This window comes from Symphalangus syndactylus, chromosome 19 (assembly GCF_028878055.3).
Source record: "Symphalangus syndactylus isolate Jambi chromosome 19, NHGRI_mSymSyn1-v2.1_pri, whole genome shotgun sequence".
In the NCBI taxonomy this organism is placed as follows: domain Eukaryota; kingdom Metazoa; phylum Chordata; class Mammalia; order Primates; family Hylobatidae; genus Symphalangus; species Symphalangus syndactylus.
Genome location: NC_072434.2, coordinates 19165247 through 19184778, shown reverse-complemented (window position 1 = coordinate 19184778; position 19532 = coordinate 19165247). Strand labels below are relative to the sequence as shown.

At 40.8% G+C, this 19532-nt stretch overlaps 2 protein-coding genes across 3 annotated transcripts in view; one reads left to right on the top strand and one right to left on the bottom strand.

Moving 5' to 3' along the window:
• The window catches only part of ZC3H11A (zinc finger CCCH-type containing 11A), a 36319-nt gene that overhangs the window by 14731 nt on the left and 2056 nt on the right, over window positions 1–19532 (top strand). Inside the window, exons 7-15 of one of the 2 annotated variants that reach the window (XM_055234879.2) lie at window positions 533–643; window positions 2670–2732; window positions 5920–6018; window positions 8990–9058; window positions 14655–15158; window positions 15796–15872; window positions 17183–17492; window positions 17987–18153; window positions 18529–18596. In XM_055234879.2, coding sequence (XP_055090854.1) covers window positions 533–643; window positions 2670–2732; window positions 5920–6018; window positions 8990–9058; window positions 14655–15158; window positions 15796–15872; window positions 17183–17492; window positions 17987–18153; window positions 18529–18596 — 1468 coding nt within the window. Of the gene's footprint in view, window positions 1–532; window positions 644–2669; window positions 2733–5919; window positions 6019–8989; window positions 9059–14654; window positions 15159–15795; window positions 15873–17182; window positions 17499–17986; window positions 18154–18528; window positions 18597–19532 lie in introns of both variants that reach the window. The other variant, XM_055234878.2, reaches the window with a different exon arrangement.
• Window positions 3556–3872, bottom strand: LOC129458726 (large ribosomal subunit protein eL33-like). Its single transcript, XM_055234899.2, has one exon. The coding sequence runs from the start codon at window positions 3859–3861 to the stop codon at window positions 3556–3558; it is 306 nt and encodes a 101-aa protein (XP_055090874.1). The 5' UTR covers window positions 3862–3872.

The window sequence follows — 19532 nt, the reverse complement described above, 5'->3', positions numbered from 1 at the left end:
GGTTTCTCCATGTTGGTTAGTCTGGTCTCGAACTCCCGACCTCAGGTAATCCACCACGCCCAGCCTCCAGCCTTAAATTTTATAGTGTGAAGTGTAGTATATGTAGAGAGAAGTGGTTCTAAGAACCTTGTTTTAAGGCTTGCTTTATAGGAACCTTGGAGCTGTGTTTTCAGATGATTAAATTTAAATAGAATAGATTGGATTGATACACCTGATGGCTAGTGTACCTCTGAGGTTAATTTTAGAATAATATTAGCCTTATTGGTAAATATTAGCCTTATTGGTAAATAAAAGTAGTTTGGGTGCCTAAGTCACTCAAAATAATTTTGTATTTTGTTTTCACATCACGCCCAAGGCTCCCCTCACCACTACCCCGTTTGACTGTAGGCAAACAGATACAGAAAGGCTGATTGGCTTATAGTCATAATATCAGTCTGTATTGGACTTAACTGGTTACAAAAACAAAGTTTTTGACTTGCGATAGCATTATTATCTATAAATTATTTGCTGTTCTTTGACTTGCCTTATTCAGAGGGTTCTTCGGGAGTTTCCAGTCTTTTACTCCACCCTGAGCCCGTTCCAGGTCCTGAAAAAGAAAATGTCAGGACTGTGGTGAGGACAGTAACTCTCTCCACCAAACAAGGTAAGGTATAGATAGGTCTTAGAGTTGTCAAGCCTCTACTTGTATATAATTGGGAATGCAAAATCCTTGGGTATCTTTTACCTTTGATGAATTTTCAGGAATTTGTTAGTATGCTGATGAGATATAAAGATGAAAAGTTGGTACATTCAACTCTAATATTTAAAAGGTTGAAATTCTTTTTCGAGCAGCCCTCACATATATTTTTCCATTTACTGTTTATATCCACTCAATACATTTATTGGCTTCCCATGTGACTAAAGAACTATTATAAAGTTTTTTGTTTATTTCTTTTTTTGAGACAGAGTTGCACTCCTGTTGCCTAGGCTGGAGTGCAATGGCACGATCTCGGCTCACCGCAACCTCTGTCTTCTGGGTTCAAGCAATTTTCCTGCCTCAGCCTCCCGAGTAGTTGGGATTATAGGCATGTGCCACCAAGCTCGGCTGTTTTTTTTGTATTTTTAGTAGAGACAGGATTTCTCCATGTTAGTCTGGCTGGTCTCAAACTCCCGACCTCAGGTGATCCGCCCACCTCGGCCTCCCAAAGTGCTGGGATTACAGGCGTGAGCCACCGTGCTTGGCCATTAAATTTTTTTTTTTTTTTAGATGGAGTCTTGCTCTGTCGCCCAGGCTAAAGTGCAGTGGTGCGATCTCCACTCACTACAACCTCCGCCTCGCAGGTTCAAGTGATTCTCCTGCCTCAGCCTCCCCAGTAGCAGGGATTATAGGCACACGCCACCATGCCTGGCTAATTTTTGTGTTTTTGGTAGAAACGGGGTTTCACCATGTTGGCCACACTGGTCTCGAACTGCTGACCTCAAATCATCTGCCCGCCTCAGCCTCCCAAATTGCTGGGATTATAGGTGTTAGTCACCACACTCGGCCTGTAATAAAGTATTTTCACTTAATAATTTTAAGCCTAATAAGGAATTATAGATATAGATACATTTAAATGTTTGTGCAATTCAAACAACAAAGAATTAGAAGAAAGAGAGCTCACTTCTTCCTGAGATGATCAGGGATAGTTATATTGGAGAGTTAACATTGGAGTAGAGTACAGTTTCATTTAACATATCAAAGTGCATAAGCAAAAGGATAGTTTCAGCTTTATAACCAATTGGTTAAGAATACAATCTGTCTTATACTCGACTGCTATTAATAATTAGTACTATGCTAGGCCATGCGCAGTGGCTTACATGTATAATCCCAGCACTTTGGGAGGCCGAGGTGGGTGGATCGCTTGAGGCCAGGAGTTCAAGACCAGCCTGGCCAACATGGTGAAACCCTGTCTCTACTAAAAATACAAAAATTAGGCCGGGTGTGGTGGCTCACGCCTGTCATCCTGGCACTTTGGGAGGCCGAGACGGGCAGACCACAAGGTCAGAAATTCGAGACCAGCCTGACCAACGTGGTGAAACCCTGTCTCTACTAAAAATACAAAATTTAGCCGGGCATGGTGGTGCATGCCTGTAATCCCAGCTACTCAGGCTGAGGCAGGAGAATCGCTTGAACCTGGGAGGTGGAGATTGCAGTGAGCCGAGATCGGGCCACTGCACTCTAGCCTGGGCAACAAAGTGAGACTCTGTCTCAAAAAAAAAAAACAAAGAAACAAACAAAAAAAACCAGGCGTGGTAGTGTGCACAGTAGTCCCAGCTACTCGGGAGGCTGAGACAGGAGAATTGCTTGAACCCAGGAGGTGGAGGTTGCGGTGAGCCAAGATGGTGCCACTGCACTCCAGCCTGAGTGACAGAGCAAGAGTCTATTATTATCATCAAAATAATAATAATAATTAGTACTGTGCTATTGCTTCTGTTTAGGCTGTATGTTTGGCTGTTTATTATTAATAGGTTTTGGGTTTTTTTTTTTTTTTTTTTTGATGTAATGGCCTTCCTTAAGACTGAGACCTGATTTTCAAGAGACTTTCTGGGTGGGTTCACACTAATACCAGAACATACTTTGTACCCATTAGTAGTTACTGAATACAGAAAAATTGTCTAAGGATAGAGAAATTCTGCTTTTGCCATTTCAGGAGAAGAACCTTTGGTTAGATTGAGTCTTACTGAGAGACTGGGGAAACGAAAATTTTCAGCAGGTAAGATAAATTTTGTGTATATCTTTTCTTTTCTGCTTGTTTGTGCATTAACATGATAGCTTCTCCAAACTCTCTTTATACAGATCTTTGTTATTGGTGCCCCTGTATTGGCTGAAAGCACTTATAAATTCCTCATGTTTTCATGAGTGCATTATACCTTTTATTGAAGTTATAAAGTTTTTTTTTTTTTTTTTTTGAGACGGAGTGTCTTGCTGTCGCCCAGGCTGGAGTGCAGTGGCGCGATCTGGGCTCACTGCAAGCTCCGCCTCCCGGGTTCACGCCATTCTCCTGCCTCAGCCTCTCCAAGTAGCTGGGACTACAGGCGCCTGCCACCACGCCCGGCTAATTTTTTGTATTTTTAGTAGAGACAGGGTTTCACTGTGGTCTCGATCTCCTGACCTCGTGATCCGCCCGCCTTGGCCCCCCAAAGTGCTGGGATTACAAGCGTGAGCCACCGCGCCTGGCACATTATGTAAATTCTCATCGAATCCTCAGCAACCATGAGTAAACCATGCACAATGCTTGGCACTTGATATCAGTAAATATTTTCTGCACTGAGCTCAAACTCAGGAAGGGTTAAATAACTTGCCCAAGGTTATAGTCAGATGAATACATTACACGTTATACAGTCATTTACAAAAAGAGCTTAGGAGAGACAGAAATGAGGCAGTCTTTAGAAATCTCTTCTAGCTGTAAATCAAGAAACAATACCAGTTCTAGATTTTAAGAGCAGTATTTTATTTTTGTTTATTTATTTACAATAGCACAAATCCACTTTTACTGACTTTTCATTAGTTTAAACCCTTGTGGTGTACAGCGTCACTCAGATTCTGTGTCCAATAGCATTAGCAGGAAGATTGCTTTGGAATTTGGCATGAACCACACCACCGTTTCCATGGGCCTGAGTTACCTTTCCCCAGATGACTCTGGTTTTGTTTGGTTTGCCACCAGGAGTCACTGTGTTGTTCTTTGCTTTGTATACATAAGCAGATCTCTTGCCCAAATAGAATTCTGTTTCATCTGGGGCATAAACACCTTCAATTTTAAGAAAAGCTATGTGCTCCCTTTTTTTCCGGAGACCCCACTTATAGCCAGCAAAAAAGCCCTTGGACCACAGCCTTCCAGACATACTTCCTTTAAGAAGTCCTGTTCCCAGGAGGCCTCCACAGGATTCAAGATGGTGGGGAGAGCTAAGAGCAGTATTTTAATATCTCAGCATGTATTTAGAGTACAAACCAAACCAGGGTTCCAAAATAATAAGACTTTCAGCTTGGATAAAGCTGATCTAGAAATTTTAGGTAGAATAAATTAATACTAAGCCAGGTATGGTGGTGCGTGCCTGTCGTCCCACCTGCGTGGGGGCAGCTGAGGTTGGAGGATCCCTTGAGCCCAGGAGTTTGAGTCCAGTCTGGGCAACACAGCAAGACCCTGTCTCTAAAAGTAATAATTAAAAGTTCTTAAAATATAGGAATGAGCTATTTTAACATCAGCATACATATAAACTTTGTGATTGTTTTATATTTAAATTATAAATGAGGGGAGAGAAACAATCATACTCTGTGTAGGGACTTTTGAAGCTTTGGTACCTTGCAAACAATGTAACTTCAGTCAAGCAATCTAAAAAACCGTTTTTAAAAACTGGTGACTTTTAAACAACTTGTATTGAACAGTGTAATAAAACTGGAAGGCTGGGCGCGGTAGCTTATGCCTGTAATCCCAGCACTTTGAGAGGCCGAGGCAGGTGGATCATGAGGTCAGGAGTTCGAGACCGGCCTGATCAACATGGTGAAACTACTAAAAATACAAACATCTCTACTACAAAAAAGTCTCCACCAAAAATACAAAAATCAGCCAGGCATGGTGGCCTGTGCCTGTAATCCCAGCTACTTGGGAGGCTGAGGTAGGAGAATCACTTGAACCCAGGAGGCGGAGGTGGCAGTGAGCTGAGATCATGCCACTGCACTCCAGCCTGGGCAAAAGAATGAGACTCCGTCTCAAAAAGAAAGCAACTAGAATTAGGAAACTTGATTTAGGTCTTGGCTGTATCACTAACTAGTTGATGACTTGGGTGAGATACAGAATATTTCAGAACCTTAGATTTCTTTTCTAGAATTGGAGAGAGAGGGGTTATGTGGCTCTTAAAGTCTTCATACTAAAAAACTTAAAATTTAATAATTCTTAACCTGTCTTTCTCATCCTGTATGCATGTACTTAATTCAGCAGCTGACCAGTTAAGATTTTTGGGGGGGCCTGGCATAGTGCTGTAATCCTAGCATTTGGAGGCTGAAGTGGGCAGATCACCTGAGCTCAGGAGTTCAAAACCAGCCTGGGCAACATGGCAAACACTTGTCTCTACTAAAAATACAAAAATTAAGCAGGCATGGCATGTGCCTATAGTCCAGCTACTTGGGAGGCTGAGGTGGGAGGATCGCTTGAGCCTAGGAGGTGGAGGTTGCAGTGAGCTGAGATTGTACCACTGCACTCCAGCCTGGGTGACATAGTGAGATCCTGTCTCAAAAAAAAAAAAAAAAAAAAGTTCTTTTGTACATGAAAATTTTTCACATTTCTAATTCTGAACTTTAATCTCAACCAGGGTTTATGACCTTTCATTTGTAGGTTTGGTCAGTTAATTTATTTGGTAAATGTTTGTGCATTCTAATTTTTTGTTCTTCTCCTTGTCTCTCTCTTTTTTTTTTTTCTTGAGAATGGGGCCTTGCTGTATCGCCCAGGCTAGAGTGTAGTATTATGATTATTATGATCATAGCTCACTGTGGCCTTTCTACCTCCTGGGCTCAAGTGATCCTCCTGCTTCAGCCTCCTAAGTAGCTGGGACCACAGGTGTGTGCCACCATGCCTGACTATTTTTTATTTTAATTGTTTTAGAGACAAGGTCTTGCTGTGTTGTCCAGGCTGGTCTCGAACTCCTGGCCTTAAGTGATCCTCCTGCCTTGACCTCCCAAAGTGCTGAGATTACAGGCCTGAGCCACTGCACCTTGCCTTCCTTACCTCTTCTTTCTACCACATTTTTATGTTTCTAACATTGAACTCTAAGGAAGCTGATGAACAAACACGCCATATGTATGCAGAACACTTAATAGAATTATGCTATGTTGTCTGTTTTTGTTTGTGTTTCTTGACCTTGCTGAAGATTGACTGAAATCTTAAACTAAGTTCTCCCTCTTTATAGGCGGTGACAGTGATCCTCCATTAAAGCGTAGCCTGGCACAGAGGCTAGGGAAGAAAGTTGAAACTCCAGAAACTAACATTGACAAAACACCAAAGAAAGGTACCTGTGTTCTTACATACTTTGTGTGTGTATATAATTGTGACACTTGTGTCTTGTAATACTAACAGCTAGGGTTTTTCATTCTTTTGTTCAGGTAATAGGTTATCTTGTATTTGTTATATTATTCACTCAACAAACATTTAATCCTTACTCTGCTAGATTCTGGGTAGACACCATTGAAAAAAACACCGTCACACTCCTCAGGAGCTTATAGTATAAATGGCAGGTAGGAATACTTATAAATGTGATAAATTTTGTGACAGAGAAAAGTACACAGTGTTATGGTAACATGTAGGAGAGGCACCTGTTATTACCATCTGTTAGGGGAAGGTTCACAGAAGAAGTTATGTTAAAGTTTAGACCTAAGACATGAGTTAGATATTAGTCAGGTGAAGTTCGAGAGCCAGAGGCTGTGTCTCAGGCAGAGAGAATAACTCCTGCAAAGGCAGAGCTAAGAGTGGTGTGCTCAAGGAACTGCATATGGCTGAAACATAGAAATGGGCTGAAGAGTGTGGTGACTAGATCATAATATAGTCTTTAAGCCGTGTTAGAAAGTTTGGACTTATTCTAAGATAGTAACAACCCATTGAAAGGTTATAAACAGGCCGGGCACGGTAGGTCATGCCTGTAATCCCAGTACTTTGGGAGGCCGAGGTGGGTGGATCACCTGAGGTCAGAAGTTCAAGACCAGCCTGGCCAACATGGCAAAACCCCATATTTACTAAAAATACAAAAAAATTAGCCGGGCGGTGTAGCACGCACCTGTAATCCCAGCTACTTGGGAGGCTGAGGCAGGAGAATTGTGTGAACCTGGAAGGCGGAGGTTACAGTGAGCCAAGATCAATCATCACTGCACTCTAGCCTGGGTGACCGAGTGAGACTCCATCTCAAAAAAAAAAAAAAAAAATTAGAAACAAGGATCACAGGCTCAAATGTGCATTTTAAAACCATTACCTTGCCTGCAATATGGAGACAGATTAGAAGGGGGCAAGCATGCTGGCCTGGAGATGAGGTGGCAGGCTGTTAAAATAATCTAGATAAGACGAGGTAGTGGCATAGATTTGGTATTTTGGAAGTTGATTTGGAGACATGTGGACTAAATCAAGAGATAGCTGGGAGTTAGATTTTTGTTTTGTTTTGTTTGTTTAAAGACAGGGTTTCACTGTGTTGCCTAGGCTGGATTCAAATTTCTGGCCTCAAGCCATCCTTCTTCAGCCTCCCAAGTAGCTGGGAGTACAGGAATGCACTATTGCGCCCCTCAGGGAATTAGAATTCTTTATAGTTGAAGGAGAGCAAAAAGCCAAGGTTAGATTTATGTTTTTTCCGCTTATATGACTTGCAGTGAAACACTGGCGTTAAATTATTAAAGAATAGGTGTTTTTTTCCTTCTCATTGTGTTTGGTTTTAACTTTCTTTGAAATAAGAAACTTCTTTTAATTTTTCCCCTTGCCCAAGGGACTTTGATGAGTAGACGTTCCTGTTTGGAGGTTTTCTTGCATCCTCAGAGCAAGCAAAAGTTAACCTTCTTTGCCACATTCCTTTCCTCCTTGTGTATCGATCATATTGAAGATTTTCATAACTAAGGAGCATATTTTAAATTTACTTGGAGGAAAAATTCTTTCAATGACAATAAGGTTTTAGAAGGCTCTACGATAACAAAATTATTTCCTTTAATTCAGTAGTTTTTGCTTTTCAGATATAAAGTACGTTTTTCTTTGTTTCTTTTGGTATTTTTGTTTTTTGAGACAGAGTCTCACTCTGTCGCCCAGACTGGAGTGCGGTAGCACTATCTCAGCTCACCCCAACCTCCGCCTCCTGGGTTCAAACGATTCTCCTGTCTCAGCCTCCAGAGTAGCTGAGATTACAGGCATGCACCACCATACCCGACTAATTTTTGTATTTTTAGTAGAGATGGGGTTTCACCATGTTGGCCAGGCTGGTCTCGAACTCCTGACCTCAGGTGATCTGCCCGCCTCGGCCTCCCAAAGTATTGGGATTATAGGTGTGAGCCACCACGCCTGGCATGTTTTAAGCTTTCCAGAGTACTCTAGGGAATCTATGATTGACATAAATCTGTTCTGTGGAGAAGAACATTTTAACTTTTTTTTTTTTTTTTTTTAAATACAGAATCTCTGTGGCCCAGGCTAGAGTACAGTGGTGCGATCTTGGCTCACTGAAACCTCTGCCTCCCGGGTTCAAGTAATTCTCCTGCCTCAGCCTCCCTAGTAGCTAGAATTACAAGCACACGCCACCATGCCCGGCTAATTTTTCTATTTTTAGTAGAGATGAGGTTTTACTGTGTTGGCCAGGCTGGTCTCAAACCTCAGGTTATCCACCTGCCTCAGCTTCCCAAAGTGCTGGGATTACAGATGTGTGCCAACATGCCCAACAAACCTGTATTTAACTTGTAAAAACTCTCTGTTCAACTTTTGATTTTTTTAAATCTTTCTTTTTATTTTTTTATTTTTTTGAGATAGAGTCTCACTCTTGTCACCCAGGTTGGAGTCGGAGTCCAGTGGCACGATCTCAGCTCACTGCAACCTCCACCTCCCAGGTTCAAACGATTCTCCTGCCTCAGCCTCCTGAGTAGCTGGGATTACAGGCACCTGCCACCATGCCTGGCTAATTTTTTTTTTTTTTTTTTTTTTTTAGTAGAGATGGGTTTCACCATGTTGGCTGGGCTGGTCTTGAACTCCTGACCTCAAGTGATCCACCCACCTCAGCCTCCCAAAGTGCTGGGATTACAGGCGTGAGCCACTGCGCCCGGCTAATTTTTGCATTTTTAGTAGAGATGGGGTTTCACCATGTTGGCCAGGCCGGCCTTGAACCCCTGACCTCAAGTGATCAGCCTGCCTTGGCCTCCCAAAGTTCTGGGATTACAGGTGTGTGCCACCATGCCCAGCAAACCTGTATTTAAGCTGTAAAAAGTTTCTGTTCAACTTTGGATTTTTGAAAATCTTTCTTTTCACAGCTCAAGTTTCCAAGTCTCTTAAGGAGCGATTAGGCATGTCAGCTGATCCAAATAATGAGGACGTAACAGGTAAGTAAATCCTAAGACCAGATTCTGATTATTTTTTTCTTTGCTGTAAGAGCCTTTGCTTTTTCTCAGATTTACCTGTTGCTTGCTAGGGCTTTTGATTTTTGTTCTTTTGTAGTTCTGTTTGTTTTTTAAGTAATTGATCAAGTCAACTCAGACTCAACCGGGATCAATTCCTTTTTTGTGCTTAGAGATGGTAAAATGATTGTTCATCATAGCATTAATAGTAGGAAATTATTTATTTATTTATTTATTTTTGAGACAGAGTTTTGCTCTTGTTGCCCAGGCTGGAGTTAAATGGCGAGGTCTCAGCTCACTGCAACCTCCACCTCCTGGGTTCAAGCAATTCCCCTGCCTCAGCCTCCCGAGTTGCTAGGATTACAGGTGTATGCCACCACGCCTCGCTAATATTTGTATTTTTAGTAGAGACGGGGTTTCACCATGTTGGTCAGGCTGGTCTCAAACTCCTGACCTCAGGTGATCCACCTGCCTCAGCCTCCCAAAATCCTGGGATTACAGGCATGAGCCACCTCACCCGGCTAAATAGTGGGAAATTAGAAACAATTTAAATATACAACAAAAAGGGTTTAGATAAAATTATGATAGTTATGTGCTAAAATAATTGCTGTCATGAAAAGTCAAATGCTGAACAACAATGATATGGAAAAATCAACTTGCATTGTATCAAGTGAAAAAAGATAACAAAGAGCGCATACCACTTTTGACCTGATTTAGGGCAACATAAGAATCTTTTTTTTTTTTTTTAAGTTTATTTTCTTACTATAGAAACTTATTCTCAGGAGAAACATGCATATGTATGAGATTATTCTAATTTTGTAAAGATATAAACATATGCCTTTAAAAAATCTTCAAAAATACACCAGAATATAAATAAAATTGGTGTCATCTGGGTATTGGGGTTTTCTTTATATTCTTCCTGTGTTATAATTTTTAAATTTTTTAAATTATGAAATATAACTACATAAGTATATATATGTGCAGTTTAAGGAATAATAAAATGAACATCCATGTATTCAGCCTTCCATCTTTTTTTTTTTTAATACCTTGCTGGATTCAGTTTGAGGCTTTTAAAAATTTTATATTTTTACATCTCTATTTATGAATGGTGTTAGCCACGTTAGGTTACTTTTTATCCCCCATCCTTATCTGATTTGGATGTTAAAGTTATATTAGCATCATAAAAAGGGAGTCCGATGTTGGACATTTTTATTCTGTTGTATGCAACCTGAGTTATTCAGAGATTTCTAGGTTTTATCTCTCCCTAGTATGCCGCAGGTTCACTGTTGTGGATCAAACCTGGATCATTTTTGTTCATTCTGCTAAATCAGTATTTATGATAATCCGTATTTATCATAAATACTGATTCAGTAAATACATAAATACTGATTCAGTGGGCCCTTTGAATCTAAAGATTTGTCTTCTTTAGCTCTAGAAAACATTAATTTCTTTTGAGTATGACTGCTCCACATTTCTTTTTGTTTTCTCCTTGTGAAATTTGTATTAGATAGATGTTGGAACTTTGGGACATATGCCTGCATGTCTCTTTATACTTTTTGCTTCTTTGTTTTTGGCTAACCTTTTGTGAGCTTTGTTCAACTTTATTTTTTAGACAAGGAATTGACAATTTTTTTCTGTAAAGGGTCAGATATAAATAACTTTGCAATCCACAGTATTGCAGCTACCCCACTCTGCCATTGTAGAGTGAAAGCAGCCATATGCATATGTATGCAATATGTAAATGAATGACTGCTGGTGTGTTCCAGCAAAACTTCATTTACAAAATTAGGTGGTGGCCATATGGGCTATATATACTTTGCCTATGCCTTTTTAAATGGCTGATTTGGGGCCAGCCTTATCTTTATTATCCAGTCCTTCACATGAATTTATTTTGGCACTTGTATTTTTATTTTTCAAGAACTTTCTTTGTTCTCTTATTTTTTTTTCTTTATTCTCAGCCTGGGATTTCTTCTTTTTTTATGAGATGGAGTTTCGCTCTTGTTGCCCAGGCTGGAGTGCAATGGTGCGATCTCGGCTCACTGCAACCTCTGCCTCCCAGATTCAAGTGATTCTCCTGCCTCACCCTTCCGAGTAGCTGGGATTACAGGCATGCGCTACCACGCCCGGCTAATTTTGTATTTTTAGTAGAAACGGGGCTTCTCCATGTTGGTCAGGCTGGTCTCGAACTCCTGACCTCAGGTGATCTGCCCAATTTGGCCTTCCAAAGTGCTGGGATTACAGGCGTGAGCCACCCCGCCCGCCTTTATTTTTTATTTATTTATTTATTTTTTTGTTTGAGACAGTCTCACTTTCATCCAGGCTGGAGTGCAGTGGCACGACCTCAGCTCACTGCAACCTCTGCCTCCCAGGTTAAAGCGATTCTCCTGTCTCAGCCTTCCAAGTAACTGGGATTACAGGCATGCGCAATCACACCTGGCTAACTTCTATTTTTAGTAGAGACGGGGTTTCACCATGTTGGCCAGGCTAGTCTCCAACTCCTGACCTCAAGTGAGCTGCCTGCCTCGGCCTCCCAAAGTGCTGGGATTACAGGTGTGAGTCACTGCACCTGGCCTGCTCTGATACTTCTAATTCAAATCTTTATTTTTATTTTAAAAAGTTTGTGTATGATTTTGGCTGCTTAACCACTTCTTTTTATTTATTTTGGTTTATCTTAAATATTGTTGTTTTTCCACAGTTGTAAGTACCTGGCTTGGGTTTCCTTTCATTTTAAAGACCCTTTCCCCAAGTTGTCCTCTCTCCTGACTGGGAGACTTAATTTACGTCTGGCTAAATGGAGAGGGTGTACTAACAGGCAGCTTGTATGGACTGAAGATGGGAAGTCTGGGGGCTCATACAATTGCTGCAGTAAGACTTTATTTTCTGAGTGGAAACAACTTTTTTCCTTTTTCAGATTTGCTGTTTACTTTTATCCCTCCTCCCTCCCCTTTTTCTGCTTGGTATTGTGAAAGCTTGGGATTTTCACGCTTTACTTCTCTCCAGCCCCAACATCTTCATAATGTGCTCTTCGTGGGCAAACTTGCCTCTTTTTAGGGAGCAGGTCTCAGGAGGAGGTCATGACTGGCCCAACTGTTCTGTAGGCGGTCCTTAAATTTCTACCCTAATGGTTATGTCACATCCCACCGTTGCTTTTAATATTAGTTAACCCAAGTTTGGCAGTTTCCTTTGACTGTATTGGGTGGAACAGAACTCAGCCTGTGGTTTTAACTATTATTTTTCCATTTTTCTGTAAATTCAGACATCTGCTTTCTGTTTTAGAAATTCTGCAAGATGTATGCTCTGCCAGTGACATCCTTATTTCTCATTGCTAGTGTGGATTTATTTTTAATGTTTTATCATTTCAATGAAGTTTTGGTAGGGGAGAGAAACAGGGCCTCTGTGTCACCATTCATGTTGTACTTTCTTGGAGTGGTAATTTTGAAATGTTTGCCACCTTGGATTGAAAGAATTTGCAATTTTTTATTAAAGAACTTGAAGAAATAATTCAGTAAGTGAGTGCTTCCTTTGCAATATTGCAGGTACCTAAATATAGTTGTTGTTCTCATGAAGTCTTTAGTGTGGTTGAAGTTAACAGGCAATTATAGTGTACTGAGTGTTCAGTGCTCTGATCAGAAAAACTAAATTGGAGGATATCAGGTTTTAAGCTGAATTCAGTGGAAACTAACCAGGTCCAGCGTGGTGGCTCACGCCTGTAATCCCAGCACCTTGGGAGGCCAGGCAGGCAAATCCCTTGAGACCAGGAGTTTTGAGACCAGCCTGGCCAACATGGCAAAACCCTGTCTCTACAAAAAAATACAAAAATTAGCCAGGCGTGGTTGTGGGCGCCTGCAGGCCCAGCTACTCCGGAGGCTGAGGCAGAGAATCACTTGAACCCAGGAGGTGTAGGTTGCAGTGAGTCAAGACGACACAACTGCACACTCCAGCCTGGGCAACAGAGCAAAACTCTGTCTCAAAAAAAAAAAAAAGAAAACAAACAAAAAAAAACACAGGTATCAAGAGAAATGAGATCATCAGGGAATACTCCAAGTAGAGGGAATAGTATACTCAAGAGCTTGGAAAGTGAGACAGAACACAGTTTATTTAAGATTTCAGGGGCCGGGCTCAGTGGCTCACGCTTGTAATCCCAGCACTTTGGGAGGCCGAGGCGGGCGGATCATGAGGTCAGGAGATCGAGACCACGCTGAAACCTCGTCTCTGCTAAAAATACAAAAAAAATTAGCCGGGCGTAGTGGCGGACGCCTGTAGTCCCAGCTACTCGGAGAGGCTGAGGCAGGAGAATGGCGTGAACCCGGGAGGCGGAGCTTGCAGTGAGCCGAGACTGCGCCACTGCACTCCAGCCTGGGCGACAGAGCGAGACTCCGTCTCAAAAAAAAAAAAAAAAAAAAAAAAAAAAGATTTCAGATTGGGTATGGTGGCTCACACCTGTAATCCCAGCACTTTGATTGGCTGAGGCAGAAGGATCACTTGAAGCCGGGAGTTTGTAGACTAGCCTGGGCCACATGGCAAGACCTTGTCTCTACCAAAAAAAACAAAAAAGATTTTGAAAGGATATAATTTTTTTTTTGGGGTGGGGGGTCGTTAAAAGCTGTTATTCAGTGATTACATATATATGTGTATGATCTCCAAATTATCATTTATTTCATAGCACTATCTCTTTTCATTATTTATTTTCTTAGCCCTTCAGTAATGAGAATGGTTCTGTCTGTGAAGTGTGACATTTGCTCTTCAGTTTAGACAGATGTAGAACAATTAATGTATCATTGAAAATAGCTCTTCAGTGGCATGCGAATTTCTGGGCCTTCTGCATTTTTCTTCTATCTTGTCACCTGTTTTACCTTCTTTTTATCCTTTAAATTTAATATCATTTCCTTGTAGACAAGCGTAGGTGTTCCTGCTGTGTCCTTTTATAGCATTATACCTCCCTTATCAAAGCAGTTATCATTACCGTACCTATAGCTTGTTTAATTATTGATCTGTTAGACTGTAAATTACATGTGGAGATTTTATTTTGCTTACCATTGTATTTCTAGCCCAGTGTTCATTATATGTTTATAGCCATAAGTTAATGAAGAATTTATTGCTATTTTTGTTAAGATTTATAATGACAAATTTATCCAACTAATAAATGGCTTTCAGTTTCTGAAGAATAAGCTCTGAATAGAAATACAAATCAATTTTTGCCTCCAAAGAGTTTTCCTTGAGGACCACTGCCTGGAACTTGCAGTAATCTAAAATTGAAATAGAAACAATTAGCTGGGCTTGGTGGTGGGTGCCTGTAGTCCCAGCTACTTAGGAGGCTGAGGCAGGAGAATCACTTGAACCCTGGGAGGCAGAGGTTGCAGTGAGCTGAGATTATACCACTGCACTCCAGCCTGGGTAACAGAGTGAGACTCTATCTTAAAAAAAAGAAAGAAAAGAAATAATGTTACCCTTTTGATCCTTTTAATTGCCTGCTTAAATGATAGCTCTCTGTTGGACTGTCTTGATCCAAGAATAGAGAGATCATAAGTCAGTAAGAGATGAACTTCAAGTATAATGACATGTTTTTCTCCTATGAAAACAGAGAAAGTTAATAAAGTTGGTGAGATCCATGTGAAGACATTAGAAGAAATTCTTCTTGAAAGAGCCAGTCAGAAACGTGGAGAATTGCAAACTAAACTCAAGACAGAAGGACCTTCAAAAACTGATGACTCTACTTCAGGAGCAAGAAGCTCCTCCACTATCCGTATCAAAACCTTCTCTGAGGTCCTGGCTGAAAAAAAACATCGGCAGCAGGAAGCAGAGAGACAAAAAAGCAAAAAGGATACAACTTGCATCAAGCTAAAGACTGATAGTGAAATTAAAAAAACAGTTGTTTTGCCACCCATTGTTGCCAGCAAAGGACAATCAGAGGAGCCTGCAGGTAAAACAAAGTCTATGCAGGAGGTGCACATCAAGACGCTGGAAGAAATTAAACTGGAGAAGGCACTGAGGGTGCAGCAGAGCTCTGAGAGCAGCACCAGCTCCCCATCTCAACATGAGGCCACTCCAGGGGCAAGGCGGCTGCTGCGAATCACCAAAAGAACAGGTAACGAGAACTTGGTCTCTAGTACCACGTCCCCACATAATATTCCAGAGGAGTGTTCCATGGGATCTCCCTAGGAGTTGTTTGACAACCTTTCTTTACTCAGATAACATTGAAAACACTGAATTAAATGAAGTTTTTCAATAGTGCTATGTAGACCTTTGCTATTTTGTTTTATTTTATTTTTGAGACAGAGTCTCACTCTGTCACCCAGGCTGCAGTGCAGTGGCGTGATCTTGGCTCACTGTAGCCTCCACTTCCTAGGTTCAAGCGATTCTCCTGCCTCAGCCTCCCGAGTAGCTGGGGCTACAGGCATGCGCCACCACACCTCGCTAATTTTTGTATTTTTAATAGAGATGGGATTTCAGCACCTTGGCCAGGCTAGTCTCAAACTCCTCACCTCAAGTGTGATCTGCTCGCTTCAGTGTCCCAAAGTGCTGGGATTACAGGTGTAAGCCACTATGCCCAGCCAACCTTTGCTATTTTAATGTGTATTTTGAGACTTTAGGAGCACAGATGGGCTTTATCTGTAATTTTATTTGTCCTTACTACTTTCGTTAAATAAAGTTTTGTTTAACATATCTATCATGAAGTTGCAGCTTAAATAAAATAACTAATGATGTCTTTAATGTGAATATAGGGATAAAAGAAGAGAAGAACCTTCAGGAAGGAAATGAAGTTGATTCTCAGAGCAGTATTAGAACAGAAGCTAAAGAGGTAAATTTAAGATCATTGTATGGTTTTGTTCATGGCAAACAAAGGCTAGATAATTGGTAGTTTTACCTTACAGTAAATTTCTAAGTACTTCACTCATATATTAGGTAAACAGTCTTTCTTTTTCCTTACAATTTCTTATGAGAATTTCCTATAGTTCTATGTATATCAGTATTTGCTGCCCTTTTAAAGTTTTTTTGTTTGCCGGGCGCAGTGGCTCACGCCTGTAATCCCAGCACTTTGGGAGGCCGAGGCGGGTGGATCTTGAGGTCAGGAGATCGAGACCATCCTGGCTAACATGGTGAAACCCCGTCTTTACTAAAGATACAAAAAATAAAGTTTTTTGTTGAATTGGCCATTAATATTTTTTTAACTGAGTGTTTTCTAATGCTATGCATCATACAAAAGTCGGGAATTTTATTTTTTTTAAAAATGAACAAACTCTAAAAATATACAACTCAGATGTAACCATCATTATCTTTTCCATGGATTTCTTCGAGCTTTTTCAGTCTCGCTGTGTTGCCCAGGCTGGAGTGCAGTGGCATGATCTCGGTTCACTGCAACCTTTGCCTCCTGGGTTCAAGCTATTCTTGTGCCTCAGCCTCCCATGTAGCTGGGATCAAAGGCATGCACCACCAAGCCTGACTAATTTTTGTATTTTTAGTAGAGACAGGGTTTCTCCATGTTGACCAGAGTGGTCTCAAACTTCTGGCCTCAAGTGATCCACCTGCCTTGGCCTCCCAAAGTGTTGGGATTACACGTGTGAGCCACCACACTTGGCCTTCTTCGACCTTTTTGTTTATATATGCATGCATGTGAATTTGTTTAATGTTAAACCCATGTTTAGAACATAATCGAGAACTCTACAGTGTATCATTTTACAGCCTGCTTTAACTTTACCATGTTAATAATTCTTCAAGAAGTTTGTTTTTACTGACCACATGATTCTCCGTTATACAAATACAGTCTTTTTCTGGACATTCAGATTTTGTTTTACACAATTATAAATAAAATAATATCTTTGTACATAAATCTTTGTGCAAGTCTTTGATTATTTAGGAATCATTAGTATTTGACTTAGAGTCATGGTTGTCTAGCCTGTGGAATCTGGGTTTTTTATTATTCCATACATCTGTAATTCTAATATTTCATCTTTAACAGGGTATTTTCTATTTAACATCAAATAAAGAGCTTTTCTCTCAGATTCTGGATCATGTGAGATTCTGCTTAACTTCGATGTTGGCCTGGTACTTATATCATACAGGTTATTATAGGTACCAGATTTTAATTCTGTCATTCAAATTTATCCACAGGCTTCAGGTGAGACCACAAGAGTTGACATCACTAAAATTCAAGTCAAGAGATGTGAGACCATGAGAGAGAAGCACATGCAGAAACAGCAGGAGAGGGAAAAATCAGTCTTGACACCTCTTCGGGGAGATGTAGCCTCTTGTAATACCCAAGTGGCAGAGAAACCAGTGCTCACTGCTGTGCCAGGAATCACACGGCACCTGACCAAGCGGCTTCCCACAAAGTCATCCCAGAAGGTGGAGGTAGAAACCTCAGGGATTGGAGACTCAGTATTGAATGTGAAATGTGCAGCACAGACCTTGGAAAAAAGGGGTAAAGGCAAGTATTTCTATAGTGTGTATTGCTTTAGGTTATCAAAATTACCAAATTCAACCCAGTTGTTGCCAGTAACTTCCTGGCAACAACTGGGTTGAATTTCATTTGCCTTCTATCCACAGGTAGATAGTAATATTTCTGATATTTTTATACAAAGGCAAAACGAGATGAATTCTTTTCTCAGAATTTAAAATTGCTATTTAAAAAGCTTTGTGTAAAACTTTCTATGGTGCATCTTTCCTCTGGTATTGAATAAAAACAAGGAATAGAGGAATGGTAACAAATTTAAGTGGTATTATATCTACATGGTGACCACCTGTAGTGACCACCATGTGACCACAAATTGCCTTTGAATCATTTTCAGTCTCTTTTTAAATAAATTATTTGTGGTATTTCTAGTACTGAAGGAGTTTTGATATTTTATTCTGAATTATTCTCCATTTAAAAGAGTTTATTCTCACTGCTTATCAGATATTTTCTGCCCTTTGTAGCTAAACCCAAAGTGAACGTGAAGCCATCTGTGGTTAAAGTTGTGTCATCCCCCAAATTGGCCCCAAAACGTAAGGCAGTGGAGATGCACCCTGCTGTCATTGCCGCTGTGAAGCCACTCAGCTCCAGCAGTGTCCTACAGGAACCCCCAGCCAAAAAGGCAGCTGTGGTAAGAAGTATATTCACTTTGTGGTGTTTCATTCTGTGTGGTAGGAAAGCAGGAAAGACTAACTCTCCATTAGCATTCTATCTTGTGTATATCACTTCCTGGCATTTCCTAGCATTTTAGTAATTTGGGTTACTACTGTATTTTATACTTACAGTTTGATATTTGTGAAGTAGCAGGACAGGATTTTTTAAAAGCTAATTTTTAGGTGGCAAGGTATTTTGCTTATTTATATACTCAACCTTTAGATTATCGATTCTTAGATTCACAGGCTTAAAGAATCATAGCCACAATTCTAAGAAGGCAGCAAAAGAAAATGAATATGCTCAAATTAAAAAGCCTGACTCTCACTGAATTACCTGACTCTTCCTTTTGTAGGCTGTTGTCCCGCTTGTCTCTGAGGACAAATCAGTCACTGTGCCTGAAGTAGAAAATCCTAGAGACAGGTAATGCTTTGTAATTCTTTCTTAACAGACTCCAGGCCCCTGTTATTGTTTAGGCTCTCTAGAGAATAACACTGATAAATAACTTTAGCAACATTCAAATAAATCTGTTGCACTTCAAATTAATTGCAAGAAAGTATGAAAATTTAGGGTTGCTTTCTTCTTTGGTGCCATTGTTTACATTTTGCTATATTACCTAACAGATGTTTTTTGTTTTTTTGTTTGAGGCAGCATCTCACTGTGTCACCCAGACTGGAGTGCAGTGGCACAGTCTCTGCTCACTGCAACCTCCACTTCCCAGGTTCAAGCAATTCTCCTGCCTCAGCCTCCCAAGTAGCTGGGATTACAGGTGCCTGCCACAAGGCCTAGCTAATTTTTGTATTTTTAGTAGTGACAGGGTTTTGCCGCATTGTCCAGGGTGGTCTCAAAGTCCTGAGCTCAAGTGATCCACCTTCCTCGTCCTCCCAAAGTGCTGGGATTACAGGTGTGAGCTACCATGCCCAGCCCCTGAAAGATGTCTTTAACACCTACTTTGAGTTATAAAAGTGCTTGGTGCTGGCCAGGCAAGGCGGCTTATGCCTGTAATCCCAACACTTTGGGAGACTGGGGCTGGAGAATCACTTGAGCTCAGGAGTTCAAGACCAGCCTGGACAACATAGTGAGGTCTTGTCTCTAATAAAAATCAAAGAAATAAAAAAAAAAAAAATCACATGGTGACACACACCTGTAGACCCGTCTACTTGGGAGGCGGAGGCAGAATGATCGCTTGAGCCCAGAAGGTCGAGGCTGGAGTGAGCCATGATTGTACCACTACACTCCAGCCTGGGTGACAAAGGGAGACTGCCTCAAAAAAAAAAAATGCTTGATCCCAAATCAGTAAAAGAATTATTTCTTTATGTATGTTCTTAGAAACAAATTTTTGCTCACTCTTTGTGTCCA